The 24,502-nt window shown below is 32.9% G+C and overlaps 2 protein-coding genes across 2 annotated transcripts in view; both read right to left on the reverse strand.

The window, feature by feature from the left end:
• Positions 1 to 771: 771 nt before the first annotated feature.
• Positions 772 to 19,159, reverse strand: LOC133662418 (TBC1 domain family member 30-like). The gene is made up of 2 exons (XM_062066399.1): positions 18,584 to 19,159; positions 772 to 974 (listed from the first exon to the last, which is right to left on the reverse strand). Exons 1-2 carry the CDS (start codon positions 18,972 to 18,974, stop codon positions 898 to 900), a joined length of 468 nt encoding a protein of 155 aa, XP_061922383.1. The 5' UTR covers positions 18,975 to 19,159; the 3' UTR covers positions 772 to 897.
• Positions 19,160 to 20,644: 1,485 nt separating this feature from the next.
• The window catches only part of LOC133662414 (liprin-beta-1-like), a 67,533-nt gene continuing 63,675 nt past the window's right edge, over positions 20,645 to 24,502 (reverse strand). The window contains exon 25 of the mRNA XM_062066394.1: positions 20,645 to 20,870. Coding sequence (XP_061922378.1) covers positions 20,790 to 20,870 — 81 coding nt within the window. The 3' untranslated portion in view covers positions 20,645 to 20,789. The remainder of the gene's footprint in view (positions 20,871 to 24,502) is intronic.

The raw sequence follows: 24,502 nt of genomic DNA on the forward strand, positions 1-24,502 counted from the left end.
AGTTGATTTTTTTTCAACTAATGTAAAAAAAAAAAATGGTAAGTTGCAATAATTTTTTACCTCAAAATGTCCATCCATCTATTTTCTTAGAAACAGTACTGCTGTTTTCATGGTTAAAAAAAAAAAAAAAAAAAAAAAAAAAACGCAGCTCAGTTGCCGGAATTTTACTGTAAAACGTGCATTTTTTAAAAATGTAAATTTAAAAAAAAAAGCAAATTTACAGTAACATTTTTAGCACCTGAGCTGCCAGTTTTTTGTTTGTTTGTTTTTACCGCAAATCAACAAGTGTAGATTGTTCAGTGTTTTTCACTGTAAATGCCAAAACACCACAGTTTATTGCAGTAAAAAAGTAGTGTTTTTTCATTTAGAGAAAAATGCTGTGAAAACCACAGTAAATTTCACAATTTGACCATGAAATCTATTGCTACTTTTACATTGCACAATTTGATGGATAACTTGCTTTGAAATCATTATCATTAGTATTTATTTCTATTCAAACAATTGTTTGAATGTTTGAACATATATTTTGTAACATAAGGTAACATAATTTGCGATTACATGGAGTACATATATTTTTCTCCCTACCAAAATAGAAAGAAAGAATACATTTAGTAAGAAAAGTTACAGTACTTTATTGATACATATTATTTCCAGGCTTTCCAGGGCCAAATAAAACAAAGTGGAGGGCCACATCTGGGCCCCCGGGCCTTGAGTTTGACACCTGTGACTTAAGGAATTGACAAAGCCTCCATTAAAAAAAAGATTCCAGACTCTTTGTTGAATTGTTTATTGCTAAAAAACCATAAAAACTGTGTAAAATGCATGAATATTACTGACTTGTACGCAGAAAACACAAGTTTGTAGTATTTTCTGGATGTCACTAAAGAAGACTTTCAGTCATACGTGTGAGCAGCAGCGCCCTCTAGTGAGATGGCTGAGATGTCCCCAAAGAGTTCCTGGTCCTCCAGCATGCTCTGAAAGAACCACACACATTTCACTTTTTCCACAATAAAACCTATTTTCCCACACTTTTCACAATAAAATGTCGTTTCGTGCACATTCAACCTTTTAACAATAAAACATTTTCTCCTGCACTTTTGTCTTTATCACAAATTATAACATTTCACTTTTTCCACAATAAAACCTATTTTCCCACACTTTTCACAATAAAATGTTGTTTCCTGCACATTCGACCTTTTCACAATAAAACATTTTCTCCTGCACGTTTGTCTTTATCACAAATTATAACATGTATTTTCCTGCATACTCAACATTTTCACAATAAAATGTTTTTTCCCTTCACGTTCAACCTTTTCACAATAAAACCTCTTCCTTCACATTCAACCTTTTCAGAATCAGAATCATCTTCACATTTCACTTTTTCCACAATAAAATGTATTTTTTCCCACACTTTTCACAATAAAATGGTGTTTCCTGCACATTCGACCTTTTCACAATAAAACATTTTCTCCTGCACGTTTGTCTTTATCACAAATTATAACATTTCACTTTTTCCACAATAAAACCTATTTTCCCACACTTTTCACAATAAAATGTCGTTTCGTGCACATTCGACCTTTTCACAATAAAACATTTTCTCCTGCACGTTTGTCTTTATCACAAATTATAACATTTCACTTTTTCCACAATAAAACCTATTTTCCCCACACTTTTCACAATAAAATGTCGTTTCGTGCACATTCGACCTTTTCACAATAAAACATTTTCTCCTGCACGTTTGTCTTTATCACAAATTATAACATGTATTTTCCTGCATACTCAACATTTTCACAATAAAATGTTTTTTTCTTCACATTCAACCTTTTCACAATAAAACCTCTTCCTTCACATTCAACCTTTTCACAATAAAACCTGTTCCTTCCCTTTCAACCTTTTCACAATCAGAATTACCTTTACATAAAATGTATTTTTCTGGACATTTTATTTTTTCACAATAAAGCCTATTTTACCGCACTTTTCACAATAAAATGACATTTCCTGCACGTTTGACCTTTTCACAATAAAACCTTTTCTCCTGCACGTTTGTCTTTATCACAATAAAATGTTTTTTCCCTTCACGTTCAACCTTTTCACAATAAAACCTCTTCCTTCACATTCAACCTTTTCAGAATCAGAATCATCTTCACATTTCACTTTTTCCACAATAAAATGTATTTTTCCCACACTTTTCACAATAAAATGGTGTTTCCTGCACATTCGACCTTTTCACAATAAAACATTTTCTCCTGCACGTTTGTCTTTATCACAAATTATAACATTTCACTTTTTCCACAATAAAACCTATTTTCCCACACTTTTCACAATAAAATGTCGTTTCCTGCACATTCGACCTTTTCACAATAAAACATTTTCACCTGCACGTTTGTCTTTATCACAAAATATAACATTTCACTTTTTCCACAATAAAACCTATTTTCCCCACACTTTTCACAATAAAATGTCGTTTCGTGCACATTCGACCTTTTCACAATAAAACATTTTCTCCTGCACGTTTGTCTTTATCACAAATTATAACATGTATTTTCCTGCATACTCAACATTTTCACAATAAAATGTTTTTTTCTTCACATTCAACCTTTTCACAATAAAACCTCTTCCTTCACATTCAACCTTTTCACAATAAAACCTCTTCCTTCACATTCAACCTTTTCACAATAAAACCTCTTCCTTCACATTCAACCTTTTCACAATAAAACCTCTTCCTTCACATTCAACCTTTTCAGAATCAGAATCATCTTCACATTTCACTTTTTCCACAATAAAACCTATTTTCTCCACACTTTACACAATAAAATGGCGTTTCCTGCACATTAGACCTTTTCACAATAAAACATTTTCTCCTGCACGTTTGTCTTTATCACAATAAAATGTATTTTCCTGCATATTCAACATTTTCACAATAGTGTTTTTTCCTTCACATTCAACCTTTTCACAATAAAACTTTTCCTCCTGCGCGTTTGTCTTTATCACAATAAAATGTTTTTTTCCTTCACATTCAACCTTTTCACAATCATCTTCACATTTCACTTTTTCCACAATAAAACCTATTTTCTCCACACTTTACACAATAAAATGGCGTTTCCTGCACATTAGACCTTTTCACAATAAAACATTTTCTCCTGCACGTTTGACTTTATCACAATAAAATGTATTTTCCTGCATATTCTACATTTTCACAATAGTGTTTTTTCCTTCACATTCAACCTTTTCACAATAAAACTTCCCTCTTCACATTCAACTTTTTTAGAATAAGAATTATCTTCACATAAAATGTATTTTCCTGCACATTTCACTTTTTCACAATAAAACCTATTTTCCCCGCACTTTCCCCAAAAAAATGGCGTTTCTTGCACATTAGACCTTTTCACAATAAAACATTTCCTCCTGCGCGTTTGTCTTTATCACAATAAAATGTTTTTTTCCTTCACATTCAACCTTTTCACAATCATCTTCACATTTCACTTTTTCCACAATAAAACCTATTTTCCCCACACTTTTCACAATAAAATGGCGCTTCGTGCACATTCGAACTTTTCACAATAAAACATTTTCTCCTGCACGTTTGTCTTTATCACAAATTATAACATTTCACTTTTTCCACAATAAAACCTATTTTCCCACACTTTTCACAATAAAATGTCGTTTCGTGCACATTCGACCTTTTCACAATAAAACATTTTCTCCTGCACGTTTGTCTTTATCACAAATTATAACATTTCACTTTTTCCACAATAAAACCTATTTTCCCCACACTTTTCACAATAAAATGTCGTTTCGTGCACATTCGACCTTTTCACAATAAAACATTTTCTCCTGCACGTTTGTCTTTATCACAAATTATAACATGTATTTTCCTGCATACTCAACATTTTCACAATAAAATGTTTTTTTCTTCACATTCAACCTTTTCACAATAAAACCTCTTCCTTCACATTCAACCTTTTCACAATAAAACCTGTTCCTTCCCTTTCAACCTTTTCACAATCAGAATTACCTTTACATAAAATGTATTTTTCTGGACATTTTATTTTTTCACAATAAAGCCTATTTTACAGCACTTTTCACAATAAAATGACATTTCCTGCACGTTTGACCTTTTCACAATAAAACCTTTTCTCCTGCACGTTTGTCTTTATCACAATAAAATGTTTTTTCCCTTCACGTTCAACCTTTTCACAATAAAACCTCTTCCTTCACATTCAACCTTTTCAGAATCAGAATCATCTTCACATTTCACTTTTTCCACAATAAAATGTATTTTTTCCCACACTTTTCACAATAAAATGGTGTTTCCTGCACATTCGACCTTTTCACAATAAAACATTTTCTCCTGCACGTTTGTCTTTATCACAAATTATAACATTTCACTTTTTCCACAATAAAACCTATTTTCCCACACTTTTCACAATAAAATGTCGTTTCGTGCACATTCGACCTTTTCACAATAAAACATTTTCTCCTGCACGTTTGTCTTTATCACAAATTATAACATTTCACTTTTTCCACAATAAAACCTATTTTCCCCACACTTTTCACAATAAAATGTCGTTTCGTGCACATTCGACCTTTTCACAATAAAACATTTTCTCCTGCACGTTTGTCTTTATCACAAATTATAACATGTATTTTCCTGCATACTCAACATTTTCACAATAAAATGTTTTTTTCTTCACATTCAACCTTTTCACAATAAAACCTCTTCCTTCACATTCAACCTTTTCACAATAAAACCTGTTCCTTCCCTTTCAACCTTTTCACAATCAGAATTACCTTTACATAAAATGTATTTTTCTGGACATTTTATTTTTTCACAATAAAGCCTATTTTACCGCACTTTTCACAATAAAATGACATTTCCTGCACGTTTGACCTTTTCACAATAAAACCTTTTCTCCTGCACGTTTGTCTTTATCACAATAAAATGTTTTTTCCCTTCACGTTCAACCTTTTCACAATAAAACCTCTTCCTTCACATTCAACCTTTTCAGAATCAGAATCATCTTCACATTTCACTTTTTCCACAATAAAATGTATTTTTTCCCACACTTTTCACAATAAAATGGTGTTTCCTGCACATTCGACCTTTTCACAATAAAACATTTTCTCCTGCACGTTTGTCTTTATCACAAATTATAACATTTCACTTTTTCCACAATAAAACCTATTTTCCCACACTTTTCACAATAAAATGTCGTTTCCTGCACATTCGACCTTTTCACAATAAAACATTTTCACCTGCACGTTTGTCTTTATCACAAAATATAACATTTCACTTTTTCCACAATAAAACCTATTTTCCCCACACTTTTCACAATAAAATGTCGTTTCGTGCACATTCGACCTTTTCACAATAAAACATTTTCTCCTGCACGTTTGTCTTTATCACAAATTATAACATGTATTTTCCTGCATACTCAACATTTTCACAATAAAATGTTTTTTTCTTCACATTCAACCTTTTCACAATAAAACCTCTTCCTTCACATTCAACCTTTTCACAATAAAACCTCTTCCTTCACATTCAACCTTTTCACAATAAAACCTCTTCCTTCACATTCAACCTTTTCACAATAAAACCTCTTCCTTCACATTCAACCTTTTCAGAATCAGAATCATCTTCACATTTCACTTTTTCCACAATAAAACCTATTTTCTCCACACTTTACACAATAAAATGGCGTTTCCTGCACATTAGACCTTTTCACAATAAAACATTTTCTCCTGCACGTTTGTCTTTATCACAATAAAATGTATTTTCCTGCATATTCAACATTTTCACAATAGTGTTTTTTCCTTCACATTCAACCTTTTCACAATAAAACTTTTCCTCCTGCGCGTTTGTCTTTATCACAATAAAATGTTTTTTTCCTTCACATTCAACCTTTTCACAATCATCTTCACATTTCACTTTTTCCACAATAAAACCTATTTTCTCCACACTTTACACAATAAAATGGCGTTTCCTGCACATTAGACCTTTTCACAATAAAACATTTTCTCCTGCACGTTTGACTTTATCACAATAAAATGTATTTTCCTGCATATTCTACATTTTCACAATAGTGTTTTTTCCTTCACATTCAACCTTTTCACAATAAAACTTCCCTCTTCACATTCAACTTTTTTAGAATAAGAATTATCTTCACATAAAATGTATTTTCCTGCACATTTCACTTTTTCACAATAAAACCTATTTTCCCCGCACTTTCCCCAAAAAAATGGCGTTTCTTGCACATTAGACCTTTTCACAATAAAACATTTCCTCCTGCGCGTTTGTCTTTATCACAATAAAATGTTTTTTTCCTTCACATTCAACCTTTTCACAATCATCTTCACATTTCACTTTTTCCACAATAAAACCTATTTTCCCCACACTTTTCACAATAAAATGGCGCTTCGTGCACATTCGAACTTTTCACAATAAAACATTTTCTCCTGCACGTTTGTCTTTATCACAAATTATAACATGTATTTTCCTGCATATTCAACCTTTTCACCATAAAACCTCTTCCTTCACATTCAACCTTTTCAGAATCAGAATCATCTTCACATTTCACTTTTTCCACAATAAAACCTATTTTCTCCACACTTTACACAATAAAATGGCGTTTCCTGCACATTAGACCTTTTCACAATAAAACATTTTCTCCTGCACATTTGTCTTTATCACAATAAAATGTATTTTCCTGCATATTCAACATTTTCACAATAGTGTTTTTTCCTTCACATTCAACCTTTTCACAATAAAACTTTTCCTCCTGCGCGTTTGTCTTTATCACAATAAAATGTTTTTTTCCTTCACATTCAACCTTTTCACAATCATCTTCACATTTCACTTTTTCCACAATAAAACCTATTTTCCCCACACTTTTCACAATAAAATGGCGCTTTGTGCACATTCGAACTTTTCACAATAAAACATTTTCTCCTGCACGTTTGTCTTTATCACAAATTATAACATGTATTTTCCTGCATATTCAACCTTTTCACAATAAAACCTCTTCCTTCACATTCAACCTTTTCACAATAAAACCTCTTCCTTCACATTCAACCTTTTCAGAATCAGAATCATCTTCACATTTCACTTTTTCCACAATAAAACTTATTTCCCCACACTTTACACAATAAAATGGCGTTTCCTGCACATTAGACCTTTTCACAATAAAACATTTTCTCCTGCACGTTTGTCTTTATCACAATAAAATGTATTTTCCTGCATATTCTACATTTTCACAATAGTGTTTTTTCCTTCACATTCAACCTTTTCACAATAAAACTTCCCTCTTCACATTCAACTTTTTTAGAATAAGAATTATCTTCACATAAAATGTATTTTCCTGCACATTTCACTTTTTCACAATAAAACCTATTTTCCCCGCACTTTCCCCAATAAAATGGCGTTTCTTGCACATTAGACCTTTTCACAATAAAACATTTCCTCCTGCGCGTTTGTCTTTATCACAATAAAATGTTTTTTTCCTTCACCTTCAACCTTTTCACAATCATCTTCACATTTCACTTTTTCCACAATAAAACCTATTTTCCCGACACTTTTCACAATAAAATGGCGCTTCGTGCACATTCGAACTTTTCACAATAAAACATTTTCTCCTGCACGTTTGTCTTTATCACAAATTATAACATGTATTTTCCTGCATATTCAACCTTTTCACCATAAAACCTCTTCCTTCACATTCAACCTTTTCACAATAAAACCTCTTCCTTCACATTCAACCTTTTCAGAATCAGAATCATCTTCACATTTCACTTTTTCCACAATAAAACCTATTTTCTCCACACTTTACACAATAAAATGGCGTTTCCTGCACATTAGACCTTTTCACAATAAAACATTTTCTCCTGCACGTTTGTCTTTATCACAATAAAATGTATTTTCCTGCATATTCAACATTTTCACAATAGTGTTTTTTCCTTCACATTCAACCTTTTCACAATAAAACTTCCCTCTTCACATTCAACTTTTTTAGAATAAGAATTATCTTCACATAAAATGTATTTTCCTGCACATTCCACTTTTTCACAATAAAACCTATTTCCCCCGCACTTTTCCCAATAAAATGGCGTTTCTTGCACATTAGACCTTTTCACAATAAAACATTTCCTCCTGCGCGTTTGTCTTTATCACAATAAAATGTTTTTTTTCCTTCACATTCAACCTTTTCACAACCATCTTCACACTTCACTTTTTCCACAATAAAACCTATTTTCCCCACACTTTTCACAATAAAATGGCGCTTCGTGCACATTCGAACTTTTCACAATAAAACATTTTCTCCTGCACGTTTGTCTTTATCACAAATTATAACATGTATTTTCCTGCATATTCAACCTTTTCACAATAAAACCTCTTCCTTCACATTCAACCTTTTCACAATAAAACCTCTTCCTTCACATTCAACCTTTTCAGAATCAGAATCATCTTCACATTTCACTTTTTCCACAATAAAACCTATTTTCCCCACACTTTTCACAATAAAATGGCGCTTCGTGCACATTCGAACTTTTCACAACAAAACATTTTCTCCTGCACGTTTGTCTTTATCACAAATTATAACATGTATTTTCCTGCATATTCAACCTTTTCACAATAAAACCTCTTCCTTCACATTCAACCTTTTCACAATAAAACCTCTTCCTTCACATTCAACCTTTTCAGAATCAGAATCATCTTCACATTTCACTTTTTCCACAATAAAACCTATTTTCTCCACACTTTACACAATAAAATGGCGTTTCCTGCACATTAGACCTTTTCACAATAAAACATTTTCTCCTGCACGTTTGTCTTTATCACAATAAAATGTATTTTCCTGCATATTCTACATTTTCACAATAGTGTTTTTTCCTTCACATTCAACCTTTTCACAATAAAACTTTTCCTCCTGCGCGTTTGTCTTTATCACAATAAAATATATTTTCCTGCATATTCAACATTCTCACAATAAAACTTCCCTATTCACATTCAACTTTTTTAGAATCAGAATTATCTTCACATACAATCCATTTTCCTGCACATTTCACTTTTTCACAATAAAACCTATTTTCCCCACACTTTTCACAATAAAATGGCGTTTTGTGCACATTCGACCTTTTCACAATAAAACATTTTCTCCTGCACGTTTGTCTATATCACAAATTATAACATATATTTTCCTGCACATTCAACATTTTCACAATAAAACCTCTTCCTTCACATTCAACCTTTTCAGAATCAGAATCATCTTCACATTTCACTTTTTCCACAATAAAACCTATTTTCTCCACACTTTACACAATAAAATGGCGTTTCCTGCACATTAGACCTTTTCACAATAAAACATTTTCTCCTGCACGTTTGTCTTTATCACAATAAAATGTATTTTCCTGCATATTCTACATTTTCACAATAGTGTTTTTTCCTTCACATTCAACCTTTTCACAATAAAACTTCCCTCTTCACATTCAACTTTTTTAGAATAAGAATTATCTTCACATAAAATGTATTTTCCTGCACATTTCACTTTTTCACAATAAAACCTATTTTCCCCGCACTTTCCCCAAAAAAATGGCGTTTCTTGCACATTAGACCTTTTCACAATAAAACATTTCCTCCTGCGCGTTTGTCTTTATCACAATAAAATGTTTTTTTCCTTCACATTCAACCTTTTCACAATCATCTTCACATTTCACTTTTTCCACAATAAAACCTATTTTCCCCACACTTTTCACAATAAAATGGCGCTTCGTGCACATTCGAACTTTTCACAATAAAACATTTTCTCCTGCACGTTTGTCTTTATCACAAATTATAACATGTATTTTCCTGCATATTCAACCTTTTCACAATAAAACCTCTTCCTTCACATTCAACCTTTTCACAATAAAACCTCTTCCTTCACATTCAACCTTTTCAGAATCAGAATCATCTTCACATTTCACTTTTTCCACAATAAAACCTATTTTCTCCACACTTTACACAATAAAATGGCGTTTCCTGCACATTAGACCTTTTCACAATAAAACATTTTCTCCTGCACGTTTGTCTTTATCACAATAAAATGTATTTTCCTGCATATTCAACATTTTCACAATAGTGTTTTTTCCTTCACATTCAACCTTTTCACAATAAAACTTTTCCTCCTGCGCGTTTGTCTTTATCACAATAAAATGTTTTTTTCCTTCACATTCAACCTTTTCACAATCATCTTCACATTTCACTTTTTCCACAATAAAACCTATTTTCTCCACACTTTACACAATAAAATGGCGTTTCCTGCACATTAGACCTTTTCACAATAAAACATTTTCTCCTGCACGTTTGACTTTATCACAATAAAATGTATTTTCCTGCATATTCTACATTTTCACAATAGTGTTTTTTCCTTCACATTCAACCTTTTCACAATAAAACTTCCCTCTTCACATTCAACTTTTTTAGAATAAGAATTATCTTCACATAAAATGTATTTTCCTGCACATTTCACTTTTTCACAATAAAACCTATTTTCCCCGCACTTTCCCCAAAAAAATGGCGTTTCTTGCACATTAGACCTTTTCACAATAAAACATTTCCTCCTGCGCGTTTGTCTTTATCACAATAAAATGTTTTTTTCCTTCACATTCAACCTTTTCACAATCATCTTCACATTTCACTTTTTCCACAATAAAACCTATTTTCCCCACACTTTTCACAATAAAATGGCGCTTCGTGCACATTCGAACTTTTCACAATAAAACATTTTCTCCTGCACGTTTGTCTTTATCACAAATTATAACATTTCACTTTTTCCACAATAAAACCTATTTTCCCACACTTTTCACAATAAAATGTCGTTTCGTGCACATTCGACCTTTTCACAATAAAACATTTTCTCCTGCACGTTTGTCTTTATCACAAATTATAACATTTCACTTTTTCCACAATAAAACCTATTTTCCCCACACTTTTCACAATAAAATGTCGTTTCGTGCACATTCGACCTTTTCACAATAAAACATTTTCTCCTGCACGTTTGTCTTTATCACAAATTATAACATGTATTTTCCTGCATACTCAACATTTTCACAATAAAATGTTTTTTTCTTCACATTCAACCTTTTCACAATAAAACCTCTTCCTTCACATTCAACCTTTTCACAATAAAACCTGTTCCTTCCCTTTCAACCTTTTCACAATCAGAATTACCTTTACATAAAATGTATTTTTCTGGACATTTTATTTTTTCACAATAAAGCCTATTTTACAGCACTTTTCACAATAAAATGACATTTCCTGCACGTTTGACCTTTTCACAATAAAACCTTTTCTCCTGCACGTTTGTCTTTATCACAATAAAATGTTTTTTCCCTTCACGTTCAACCTTTTCACAATAAAACCTCTTCCTTCACATTCAACCTTTTCAGAATCAGAATCATCTTCACATTTCACTTTTTCCACAATAAAATGTATTTTTTCCCACACTTTTCACAATAAAATGGTGTTTCCTGCACATTCGACCTTTTCACAATAAAACATTTTCTCCTGCACGTTTGTCTTTATCACAAATTATAACATTTCACTTTTTCCACAATAAAACCTATTTTCCCACACTTTTCACAATAAAATGTCGTTTCGTGCACATTCGACCTTTTCACAATAAAACATTTTCTCCTGCACGTTTGTCTTTATCACAAATTATAACATTTCACTTTTTCCACAATAAAACCTATTTTCCCCACACTTTTCACAATAAAATGTCGTTTCGTGCACATTCGACCTTTTCACAATAAAACATTTTCTCCTGCACGTTTGTCTTTATCACAAATTATAACATGTATTTTCCTGCATACTCAACATTTTCACAATAAAATGTTTTTTTCTTCACATTCAACCTTTTCACAATAAAACCTCTTCCTTCACATTCAACCTTTTCACAATAAAACCTGTTCCTTCCCTTTCAACCTTTTCACAATCAGAATTACCTTTACATAAAATGTATTTTTCTGGACATTTTATTTTTTCACAATAAAGCCTATTTTACCGCACTTTTCACAATAAAATGACATTTCCTGCACGTTTGACCTTTTCACAATAAAACCTTTTCTCCTGCACGTTTGTCTTTATCACAATAAAATGTTTTTTCCCTTCACGTTCAACCTTTTCACAATAAAACCTCTTCCTTCACATTCAACCTTTTCAGAATCAGAATCATCTTCACATTTCACTTTTTCCACAATAAAATGTATTTTTTCCCACACTTTTCACAATAAAATGGTGTTTCCTGCACATTCGACCTTTTCACAATAAAACATTTTCTCCTGCACGTTTGTCTTTATCACAAATTATAACATTTCACTTTTTCCACAATAAAACCTATTTTCCCACACTTTTCACAATAAAATGTCGTTTCCTGCACATTCGACCTTTTCACAATAAAACATTTTCACCTGCACGTTTGTCTTTATCACAAAATATAACATTTCACTTTTTCCACAATAAAACCTATTTTCCCCACACTTTTCACAATAAAATGTCGTTTCGTGCACATTCGACCTTTTCACAATAAAACATTTTCTCCTGCACGTTTGTCTTTATCACAAATTATAACATGTATTTTCCTGCATACTCAACATTTTCACAATAAAATGTTTTTTTCTTCACATTCAACCTTTTCACAATAAAACCTCTTCCTTCACATTCAACCTTTTCACAATAAAACCTCTTCCTTCACATTCAACCTTTTCACAATAAAACCTCTTCCTTCACATTCAACCTTTTCACAATAAAACCTCTTCCTTCACATTCAACCTTTTCAGAATCAGAATCATCTTCACATTTCACTTTTTCCACAATAAAACCTATTTTCTCCACACTTTACACAATAAAATGGCGTTTCCTGCACATTAGACCTTTTCACAATAAAACATTTTCTCCTGCACGTTTGTCTTTATCACAATAAAATGTATTTTCCTGCATATTCAACATTTTCACAATAGTGTTTTTTCCTTCACATTCAACCTTTTCACAATAAAACTTTTCCTCCTGCGCGTTTGTCTTTATCACAATAAAATGTTTTTTTCCTTCACATTCAACCTTTTCACAATCATCTTCACATTTCACTTTTTCCACAATAAAACCTATTTTCTCCACACTTTACACAATAAAATGGCGTTTCCTGCACATTAGACCTTTTCACAATAAAACATTTTCTCCTGCACGTTTGACTTTATCACAATAAAATGTATTTTCCTGCATATTCTACATTTTCACAATAGTGTTTTTTCCTTCACATTCAACCTTTTCACAATAAAACTTCCCTCTTCACATTCAACTTTTTTAGAATAAGAATTATCTTCACATAAAATGTATTTTCCTGCACATTTCACTTTTTCACAATAAAACCTATTTTCCCCGCACTTTCCCCAAAAAAATGGCGTTTCTTGCACATTAGACCTTTTCACAATAAAACATTTCCTCCTGCGCGTTTGTCTTTATCACAATAAAATGTTTTTTTCCTTCACATTCAACCTTTTCACAATCATCTTCACATTTCACTTTTTCCACAATAAAACCTATTTTCCCCACACTTTTCACAATAAAATGGCGCTTCGTGCACATTCGAACTTTTCACAATAAAACATTTTCTCCTGCACGTTTGTCTTTATCACAAATTATAACATGTATTTTCCTGCATATTCAACCTTTTCACCATAAAACCTCTTCCTTCACATTCAACCTTTTCAGAATCAGAATCATCTTCACATTTCACTTTTTCCACAATAAAACCTATTTTCTCCACACTTTACACAATAAAATGGCGTTTCCTGCACATTAGACCTTTTCACAATAAAACATTTTCTCCTGCACATTTGTCTTTATCACAATAAAATGTATTTTCCTGCATATTCAACATTTTCACAATAGTGTTTTTTCCTTCACATTCAACCTTTTCACAATAAAACTTTTCCTCCTGCGCGTTTGTCTTTATCACAATAAAATGTTTTTTTCCTTCACATTCAACCTTTTCACAATCATCTTCACATTTCACTTTTTCCACAATAAAACCTATTTTCCCCACACTTTTCACAATAAAATGGCGCTTTGTGCACATTCGAACTTTTCACAATAAAACATTTTCTCCTGCACGTTTGTCTTTATCACAAATTATAACATGTATTTTCCTGCATATTCAACCTTTTCACAATAAAACCTCTTCCTTCACATTCAACCTTTTCACAATAAAACCTCTTCCTTCACATTCAACCTTTTCAGAATCAGAATCATCTTCACATTTCACTTTTTCCACAATAAAACTTATTTCCCCACACTTTACACAATAAAATGGCGTTTCCTGCACATTAGACCTTTTCACAATAAAACATTTTCTCCTGCACGTTTGTCTTTATCACAATAAAATGTATTTTCCTGCATATTCTACATTTTCACAATAGTGTTTTTTCCTTCACATTCAACCTTTTCACAATAAAACTTCCCTCTTCACATTCAACTTTTTTAGAATAAGAATTATCTTCACATAAAATGTATTTTCCTGCACATTTCACTTTTTCACAATAAAACCTATTTTCCCCGCACTTTCCCCAATAAAATGGCGTTTCTTGCACATTAGACCTTTTCACAATAAAACATTTCCTCCTGCGCGTTTGTCTTTATCACAATAAAATGTTTTTTTCCTTCACCTTCAACCTTTTCACAATCATCTTCACATTTCACTTTTTCCACAATAAAACCTATTTTCCCGACACTTTTCACAATAAAATGGCGCTTCGTGCACATTCGAACTTTTCACAATAAAACATTTTCTCCTGCACGTTTGTCTTTATCACAAATTATAACATGTATTTTCCTGCATATTCAACCTTTTCACCATAAAACCTCTTCCTTCACATTCAACCTTTTCACAATAAAACCTCTTCCTTCACATTCAACCTTTTCAGAATCAGAATCATCTTCACATTTCACTTTTTCCACAATAAAACCTATTTTCTCCACACTTTACACAATAAAATGGCGTTTCCTGCACATTAGACCTTTTCACAATAAAACATTTTCTCCTGCACGTTTGTCTTTATCACAATAAAATGTATTTTCCTGCATATTCAACATTTTCACAATAGTGTTTTTTCCTTCACATTCAACCTTTTCACAATAAAACTTCCCTCTTCACATTCAACTTTTTTAGAATAAGAATTATCTTCACATAAAATGTATTTTCCTGCACATTCCACTTTTTCACAATAAAACCTATTTCCCCCGCACTTTTCCCAATAAAATGGCGTTTCTTGCACATTAGACCTTTTCACAATAAAACATTTCCTCCTGCGCGTTTGTCTTTATCACAATAAAATGTTTTTTTTCCTTCACATTCAACCTTTTCACAACCATCTTCACACTTCACTTTTTCCACAATAAAACCTATTTTCCCCACACTTTTCACAATAAAATGGCGCTTCGTGCACATTCGAACTTTTCACAATAAAACATTTTCTCCTGCACGTTTGTCTTTATCACAAATTATAACATGTATTTTCCTGCATATTCAACCTTTTCACAATAAAACCTCTTCCTTCACATTCAACCTTTTCACAATAAAACCTCTTCCTTCACATTCAACCTTTTCAGAATCAGAATCATCTTCACATTTCACTTTTTCCACAATAAAACCTATTTTCCCCACACTTTTCACAATAAAATGGCGCTTCGTGCACATTCGAACTTTTCACAACAAAACATTTTCTCCTGCACGTTTGTCTTTATCACAAATTATAACATGTATTTTCCTGCATATTCAACCTTTTCACAATAAAACCTCTTCCTTCACATTCAACCTTTTCACAATAAAACCTCTTCCTTCACATTCAACCTTTTCAGAATCAGAATCATCTTCACATTTCACTTTTTCCACAATAAAACCTATTTTCTCCACACTTTACACAATAAAATGGCGTTTCCTGCACATTAGACCTTTTCACAATAAAACATTTTCTCCTGCACGTTTGTCTTTATCACAATAAAATGTATTTTCCTGCATATTCTACATTTTCACAATAGTGTTTTTTCCTTCACATTCAACCTTTTCACAATAAAACTTTTCCTCCTGCGCGTTTGTCTTTATCACAATAAAATGTTTTTTTCCTTCACATTCAACCTTTTCACAACCATCTTCACATTTCACTTTTTCCACAATAAAACCTATTTTCCCCACACTTTTCACAATAAAATGGCGCTTCGTGCACATTCGAACTTTTCACAACAAAACATTTTCTCCTGCACGTTTGTCTTTATCACAAATTATAACATGTATTTTCCTGCATATTCAACCTTTTCACAATAAAACCTCTTCCTTTACATTCAACCTTTTCACAATAAAACCTCTTCCTTCACATTAAACCTTTTTAGAATCAGAATAATCTTCACATTTCACTTTTTCCACAATAAAACTTATTTCCCCACACTTTACACAATAAAATGGCGTTTCCTGCACATTAGACCTTTTCACAATAAAACATTTTCTCCTGCACGTTTGTCTTTATCACAATAAAATGTATTTTCCTGCATATTCTACATTTTCACAATAGTGTTTTTTCCTTCACATTCAACCTTTTCACAATAAAACTTCCCTCTTCACATTCAACTTTTTTAGAATAAGAATTATCTTCACATAAAATGTATTTTCCTGCACATTTCACTTTTTCACAATAAAACCTAATTTCCCCGCACTTTTCCCAATAAAATGGCGTTTCTTGCACATTAGACCTTTTCACAATAAAACATTTCCTCCTGCGCGTTTGTCTTTATCACAATAAAATGTTTTTTTTCCTTCACATTCAACCTTTTCACAATCATCTTCACATTTCACTTTTTCCACAATAAAACCTATTTTCCCCACACTTTTCACAATAAAATGGCGCTTCGTGCACATTCGAACTTTTCACAACAAAACATTTTCCCCTGCACGTTTGTCTTTATCACAAATTATAACATGTATTTTCCTGCATATTCAACCTTTTCACAATAAAACCTCTTCCTTCACATTCAACCTTTTCACAATAAAACCTCTTCCTTCACATTCAACCTTTTCAGAATCAGAATCATCTTCACATTTCACTTTTTCCACAATAAAACTTATTTCCCGACACTTTACACAATAAAATGGCGTTTCCTGCACATTAGACCTTTTCACAATAAAACATTTTCTCCTGCACGTTTGTCTTTATCACAATAAAATGTATTTTCTTGCATATTCAACATTTTCACATTAGTGTTTTTTCCTTCACATTCAACCTTTTCACAATAAAACCTCTTCCTTCACATTCAACTTTTTTAGAATAAGAATTATCTTCACATAAAATGTATTTTCCTGCACATTTCACTTTTTCACAATAAAACCTATTTTCCCCAATAAAATGGCGTTTCTTGCACATTAGACCTTTTCACAATAAAACATTTCCTCCTGCGCGTTTGTCTTTATCACAATAAAACGTTTTTTTCCTTCACATTCAACCTTTTCACAATCATCTTCACATTTCACTTTTTCCACAATAAAACCTATTTTCCCCACACTTTTCACAATAAAATGGCGCTTCGTGCACATTCGAACTTTTCACAACAAAACATTTTCTCCTGCACGTTTGTCTTTATCACAAATTATAACATGTATTTTCCTGCATATTCAACCTGTTCACAATAAAACCTCTTCCTTCACATTCAACCTTTTCACAATAAAACCTCTTCCTTCACATTCAACCTTTTCAGAATCAGAATCATCTTCACATTTCACTTTTTCCACAATAAAACCTATTTTCCCCACACTTTACACAATAAAATGGCGTTTCCTGCACATTAGACCTTTTCACAATAAAACATTTTCTCCTGCACGTTTGTCTTTATCACAATAAAATGTATTTTCCTGCATATTCAACATTTTCACAATAGTGTTTTTTCCTTCACATTCAACCTTTTCACAACCATCTTCACATTTCACTTTTTCCACAATAAAACCTATTTTCCCCACACTTTTCACAATAAAATGGCGTTTTGTGCACATTCGACCTTTTCACAATAAAACATTTTCTCCTGCACGTTTGTCTATATCACAAATTATAACATATTTTCCTGCACATTCAACATTTTCACAATAAAACCTCTTCCTTCACATTCAACCTTTTCACAATAAAACCTCTTCCTTCACATTCAACCTTTTCAGAATCAGAATCATCTTCACATTTCACTTTTTCCACAATAAAACCTATTTTCCCCACACTTTTCGCAATAAAATGGCGCTTTGTGCATACTTTGTTTTTCTCCACGTCATAAAGAAGTGATGTTAAGCATCCATCCATTTTCTACCGCTTATCCACTTAAGGGTTGGAATTGGGGGTTAAATCACCAACAATTATTCCCGGGCGCTGCCACCGCTGCTGCTCACTGCTCCCCTCACCTCCCAGGGGGTGATGAAGTGTGATAAGAGAATAATTATGTGTGTGTGTGACAATCATTGGTACTTGAACTTGACTTCTGCTCAATAAACGCACACATGTGCTGCCATGTTGTTTGTTGTCTGACCTTTCTGGTGCAGGTAGTGGACCTGGTGCCTCCTGGTGTGTTTCTCCTGGAGCTCCTGGAGGAAACTGGAGCCGGTGTTGGACCGGCCCAGGAAGCCGTCCGGCCCGGACGCCTCGGTGGAACTGTCCCAGCTGTCCGCGTTCCTCCGGCCGCCGCTGTACGTCTCGTAGAGCTCCACCAGCAGGCCGTCCACGATGGACGTCCTCGGGTTCCGCGCGTCTGAGTCGCCGTCGTCAGTCCCCGCGGACCCGGACACCTGCTCCGGCGCCGGGGACAACGGTGCGTCGTCGTCGGGGCTCTTCCACCGCTGGAAGCCGCAGAAGTCGTCCTCGACGTCGCATATGTCAACTTCCAGAAGTTCCCCGCCGTGGAACTTCCCCTCGGACGCCATGTTTGGCCGTCAAAGCGTCGGCGAGGAGGTGTTGGAACATCCGCTCTTCACTTCGGACATTTTTCGAACTTCCTTCCTCGAGCTTTCTCTCCCAGAACTGGCCACGCCCACTCCTGCCAGATCCCAGCCGCCGAACTTTTGCCTCGCTTGCCAGGTAAGCCAGCTCTCATTGGCCAATCACAGCGCAGCTCCAAAAAACAAACCGACCAATCCGGTTCGAACATGGCAGTAGTCACGTGATTAATGGCAGTAGTCACGTGATTAATGACTCTGCTAAATTCATTTTTAAGACGGACGAATAAAAACTGGCGGATACCCTTTTTAACTTCAGGTGTATAATTTAATTATTTATTTATTTTGATATTACTTTCTGCACATCCACTCCCTAAATGTACAACGTTGGTCAAATTTACAAAGAAAATGAAAAAAACAAAACAAAACCAAAAACATCGTTGATACTTTTTGTCGCGTTTCCGCCACGAGTGGACACGCCCTACAAAGAAGTAACCCCGCCCCCAAATAGTTATCACCCAATCAGGTCGTTGTTTCAATGTTTACGTCAACAAAGCAGTTACTATCACTTCAGGCAAAGGTGTCAAACATCGCAATCCACTCCACTTTATTTATATAGCACATTTAAACAAGAAAAATGTTTCCAAAGTGCTGCACAATATTAAAAACAATGTTCAAATATTATCCTTAGCTCCACCAATGACTGAATAAAAACAAAAAATAAATAAATATAAAACCAATATAAAAATAAATATGATTAAAAACAATTTTAAAGGGGGGAAAAAAAGGACCAAAATAAATAAATAAAAACAATAAATAGAAATCAAAATTTAAAGTTATGCAGTTACGTTTGGCCCCAGAGGGCCGCTTCTAACAGTGAGTATTATTATTACACCATTTTTAAAATGCCTTTTATTAGTTGATTTTTTTTCAACTAAAATGTAAAAAAAAAAAGGTAAGTTGCAATAATTTTTTACCTCAAAATGTCCATGCATCTATTTTCTTAGAAACAGTACTGCTGTTTTCATGGTTAAAAAAAAAAAAAAAAAAAAAAAAAAAACGCAGCTCAGTTGCCGGAATTTTACTGTAAAATGTGCATTTTTTTTAAATGTAAATTTTTAAAAAAAAAGCAAATTTACAGTAAAATTTTTAGCACCTGAGCTGCCAGTGTTTTGTTTGTTTGTTTTTACCGCAAATCAACAAGTGTAGATTGTTCAGTGTTTTTCACTGTAAATGCCAAAACACCACAGTTTATTGCAGTAAAAAAAGTAGTGTTTTTTCATTTAGAGAAAAATGCTGTAAAAACCACAGTAAATTTCACAATTTGACCATGAAATCTATTGCTACTTTTACATTGCACAATTTGATGGATAACTTGCTTTGAAATCATTATCATTAGTATTTATTTCTATTCAAACAATTGTTTGAATGTTTGAACATATATTTTGTAACATAAGGTAACATAATTTGCGATTACATGGAGTACATATATTTTTTTCCCTACCAAAATAGAAAGAAAGAATAAATTTAGTAAGAAAAGTTACAGTACTTTATTGATACATATTATTTCCAGGGCCAAATAAAACAAAGTGGAGGGCCACATCTGGGCCCCCGGGCCTTGAGTTTGACACCTGTGACTTAAGGAATTGACAAAGCCTCCATTAAAAAAAAGATTCCAGACTCTTTGTTGAATTGTTTATTGCTAAAAAACCATAAAAACTGTGTAAAATGCATGAATATTACTGACTTGTACGCAGAAAACACAAGTTTGTAGTATTTTCTGGATGTCACTAAAGAAGACTTTCAGTCATACGTGTGAGCAGCAGCGCCCTCTAGTGAGATGGCTGAGATGTCCCCAAAGAGTTCCTGGTCCTCCAGCATGCTCTGAAAGAACCACACACATTTCACTTTTTCCACAATAAAACCTATTTTCCCACACTTTTCACAATAAAATGGCGTTTTGTGCACATTTGACCTTTTCACAATAAAACATTTTCTCCTGCACATTTGTCTTTATCACAATAAAACCTATTTTTCCACACTTTTCACAATAAAATGTCGTTTCGTGCACATTCAACCTTTTCACAATAAAACATTTTCTCCTGCACGTTTGTCTATATCACAAATTATAACATGTATTTTCCTGCATACTCAACATTTTCACAATAAAATGTTTTTTTCTTCACATTCAACCTTTTCACAATAAAACCTCTTCCTTCACATTCAACCTTTTCACAATAAAACCTCTTCCTTCCCTTTCAACCTTTTCACAATCAGAATTACCTTTACAGAGAATGCATTTTTCTGGACATTTTATTTTTTCACAATAAAGCCTATTTTCCCGCACTTTTCACAAAAAATGACATTTCCTGCACGTTTGACCTTTTCACAATAAAACCTTTTCTCCTGCACGTTTGTCTTTATCACAATAAAATGTTTTTTCCCTTCACGTTCAACCTTTTCACAATAAAACCTCTTCCTTCACATTCAACCTTTTCAGAATCAGAATCATCTTCACATTTCACTTTTTCCACAATAAAATGTATTTTTCAACACAATTTTCACAATAAAATGGCGTTTCCTGCACATTCGACCTTTTCACAATAAAACATTTTCTCCTGCACGTTTGTCTTTATCACAAATTATAACATTTCACTTTTTCCACAATAAAATGTATTTTTCCCCACACTTTTCACAATAAAATGGCGTTTCCTGCACATTCAACCTTTTCACAATAAAACATTTTCTCCTGCACATTTGTCTTTATCACAAATAATAACATTTTACTTTTTCCACAATAAAACCTATTTTCCCACACTTTTCACAATAAAATGGCATTTCATGCACATTCGACCTTTTCACAATAAAACATTTTCTCCTGCACATTTGTCTTTATCACAAATAATAACATTTTACTTTTTCCACAATAAAACCTATTTTCCCACACTTTTCACAATAAAATGGCGTTTCCTGCACATTCAACCTTTTCACAATAAAACATTTTCTCCTGCACATTTGTCTTTATCACAAATAATAACATTTTACTTTTTCCACAATAAGACCTATTTTCCCACACTTTTCACAATAAAATGGCGTTTCGTGCACATTCGACCTTTTCACAATAAAACATTTTCTCCTGCACATTTGTCTTTATCACAAATTATAACATGTATTTTCCTGCATATTCAACATTTTCACAATAAAATGTTTTTTTTATTCACATTCAACCTTTTCACAATAAAACCTCTTCCTTCACATTCAACCTTTTCACAATAAAACCTCTTCCTTCACATTCAACCTTTTCAGAATCAGAATTATCTTCACATAAAATGTATTTTTCTGCACATTTCATTTTTTCACAATAAAGCCTATTTTCCCGCACTTTTTACAATAAAATGACGTTTCCTGTACGTTTGACCATTTCACAATAAAACCTTTTCTCCTGCACGTTTGTCTTTATCACAATAAAATGTTTTTTCCCCTTTAGGTTCAACCTTTTCACAATAAAACCTCTTCCTTCACATTCAACCTTTTCAGAATCAGAATCATCTTCACATTTCACTTTTTCCACAATAAAATGTATTTTTCCCCACACTTTTCACAATAAAATGGCGTTTCCTGCACATTCGACCTTTTCACAATAAAACATTTTCTCCTGCACATTTGACTTTATCACAAATAATAACATTTGACTTTTTCCACAATAAAACCTATTTTCCCACACTTTTCACAATAAAATGGCGTTTCCTGCACATTCGACCTTTTCACAATAAAACATTTTCTCCTGCATGTTTGTCTTTATCACAAATTATAACATTTCACTTTTTCCACAATAAAGCCTATTTTCCCGCACTTTTTACAATAAAATGACGTTTCCTGCACGTTTGACCTTTTCACAATAAAACCTTTTCTCCTGCACGTTTGTCTTTATCACAATAAAATGTTTTTTCCCCTTTACGTTCAACCTTTTCACAATAAAACCTCTTCCTTCACATTCAACCTTTTCAGAATCAGAATCATCTTCACATTTCACTTTTTCCACAATAAAACCCATTTTCCCCACACTTTTCAAAATAAAATGGGGTTTCGTGCACATTCGACCTTTTCACAATAAAACATTTTCTCCTGCACGTTTGTCTTTATCACAAATTATAACATTTCACTTTTTCCACAATAAAACCTATTTTCCCACACTTTTCACAATAAAATGTTGTTTCGTGCACATTCGACCTTTTCACAATAAAACATTTTCTCCTGCACGTTTGTCTTTATCACAATAAAATGTATTTTCCTGCATATTCATCATTTTCAAAAAACGTTTTTCCTTCACATTCAACCTTTTCATAATAAAACCTCTTCCTTCACATTCAACCTTTTCATAATACAACCTCTTCCTTCACATTCAACCTTTTCACAATAAAACCTCTTCCTTCACATTCAACCTTTTCATAATAAAACCTCTTCCTTCACATTCAACCTTTTCATAATAAAACCTCTTCCTTCACATTCAACCTTTTCATAATAAAACCTCTTCCTTCACTTTAACCTTTTCATAATAAAACCTCTTCCTTCACATTCAACCTTTTCACAATAAAACCTTTTCCTTCACATTCAACCTTTTCATAATAAAACCTCTTCCTTCACATTCAACCTTTTCACAATAAAACGTCTTCCTTCACATTCAACCTTTTCACAATAAAACTTCTTCCTTCACATTCAACCTTTTCATAATAAAACCTCTTCCTTCACTTTAACCTTTTCATAATAAAACCTCTTCCTTCACTTTAACCTTTTCACAATAAAACCTCTTCCTTCACATTCAACCTTTTCATAATAAAACCTCTTCCTTCACATTCAACCTTTTCATAATAAAACCTCTTCCTTCACATTCAACCTTTTCATAATAAAACCTCTTCCTTCACATTCAACCTTTTCATAATAAAACCTCTTCCTTCACATTCAACCTTTTCATAATAAAACCTATTCCTTCACATTCAACCTTTTCATAATAAAACCTCTTCCTTCACTTTAACCTTTTCATAATAAAACCTCTTCCTTCACATTCAACCTTTTCACAATAAAACCTTTTCCTTCACATTCAACCTTTTCATAATAAAACCTCTTCCTTCACATTCAACCTTTTCACAATAAAACCTCTTCCTTCACATTCAACCTTTTCACAATAAAACTTCTTCCTTCACATTCAACCTTTTCATAATAAAACCTCTTCCTTCACTTTAACCTTTTCATAATAAAACCTCTTCCTTCACTTTAACCTTTTCACAATAAAACCTCTTCCTTCACATTCAACCTTTTCAGAATAAAACCTCTTCCTTCACATTCAACCTTTTCATAATAAAACCTATTCCTTCACATTCAACCTTTTCATAATAAAACCTCTTCCTTCACTTTAACCTTTTCATAATAAAACCTCTTCCTTCACATTCAACCTTTTCACAATAAAACCTTTTCCTTCACATTCAACCTTTTCATAATAAAACCTCTTCCTTCACATT

The sequence above is a fragment of the Entelurus aequoreus genome, linkage group LG12 (genome assembly GCF_033978785.1).
Source record: "Entelurus aequoreus isolate RoL-2023_Sb linkage group LG12, RoL_Eaeq_v1.1, whole genome shotgun sequence".
In the NCBI taxonomy this organism is placed as follows: domain Eukaryota; kingdom Metazoa; phylum Chordata; class Actinopteri; order Syngnathiformes; family Syngnathidae; genus Entelurus; species Entelurus aequoreus.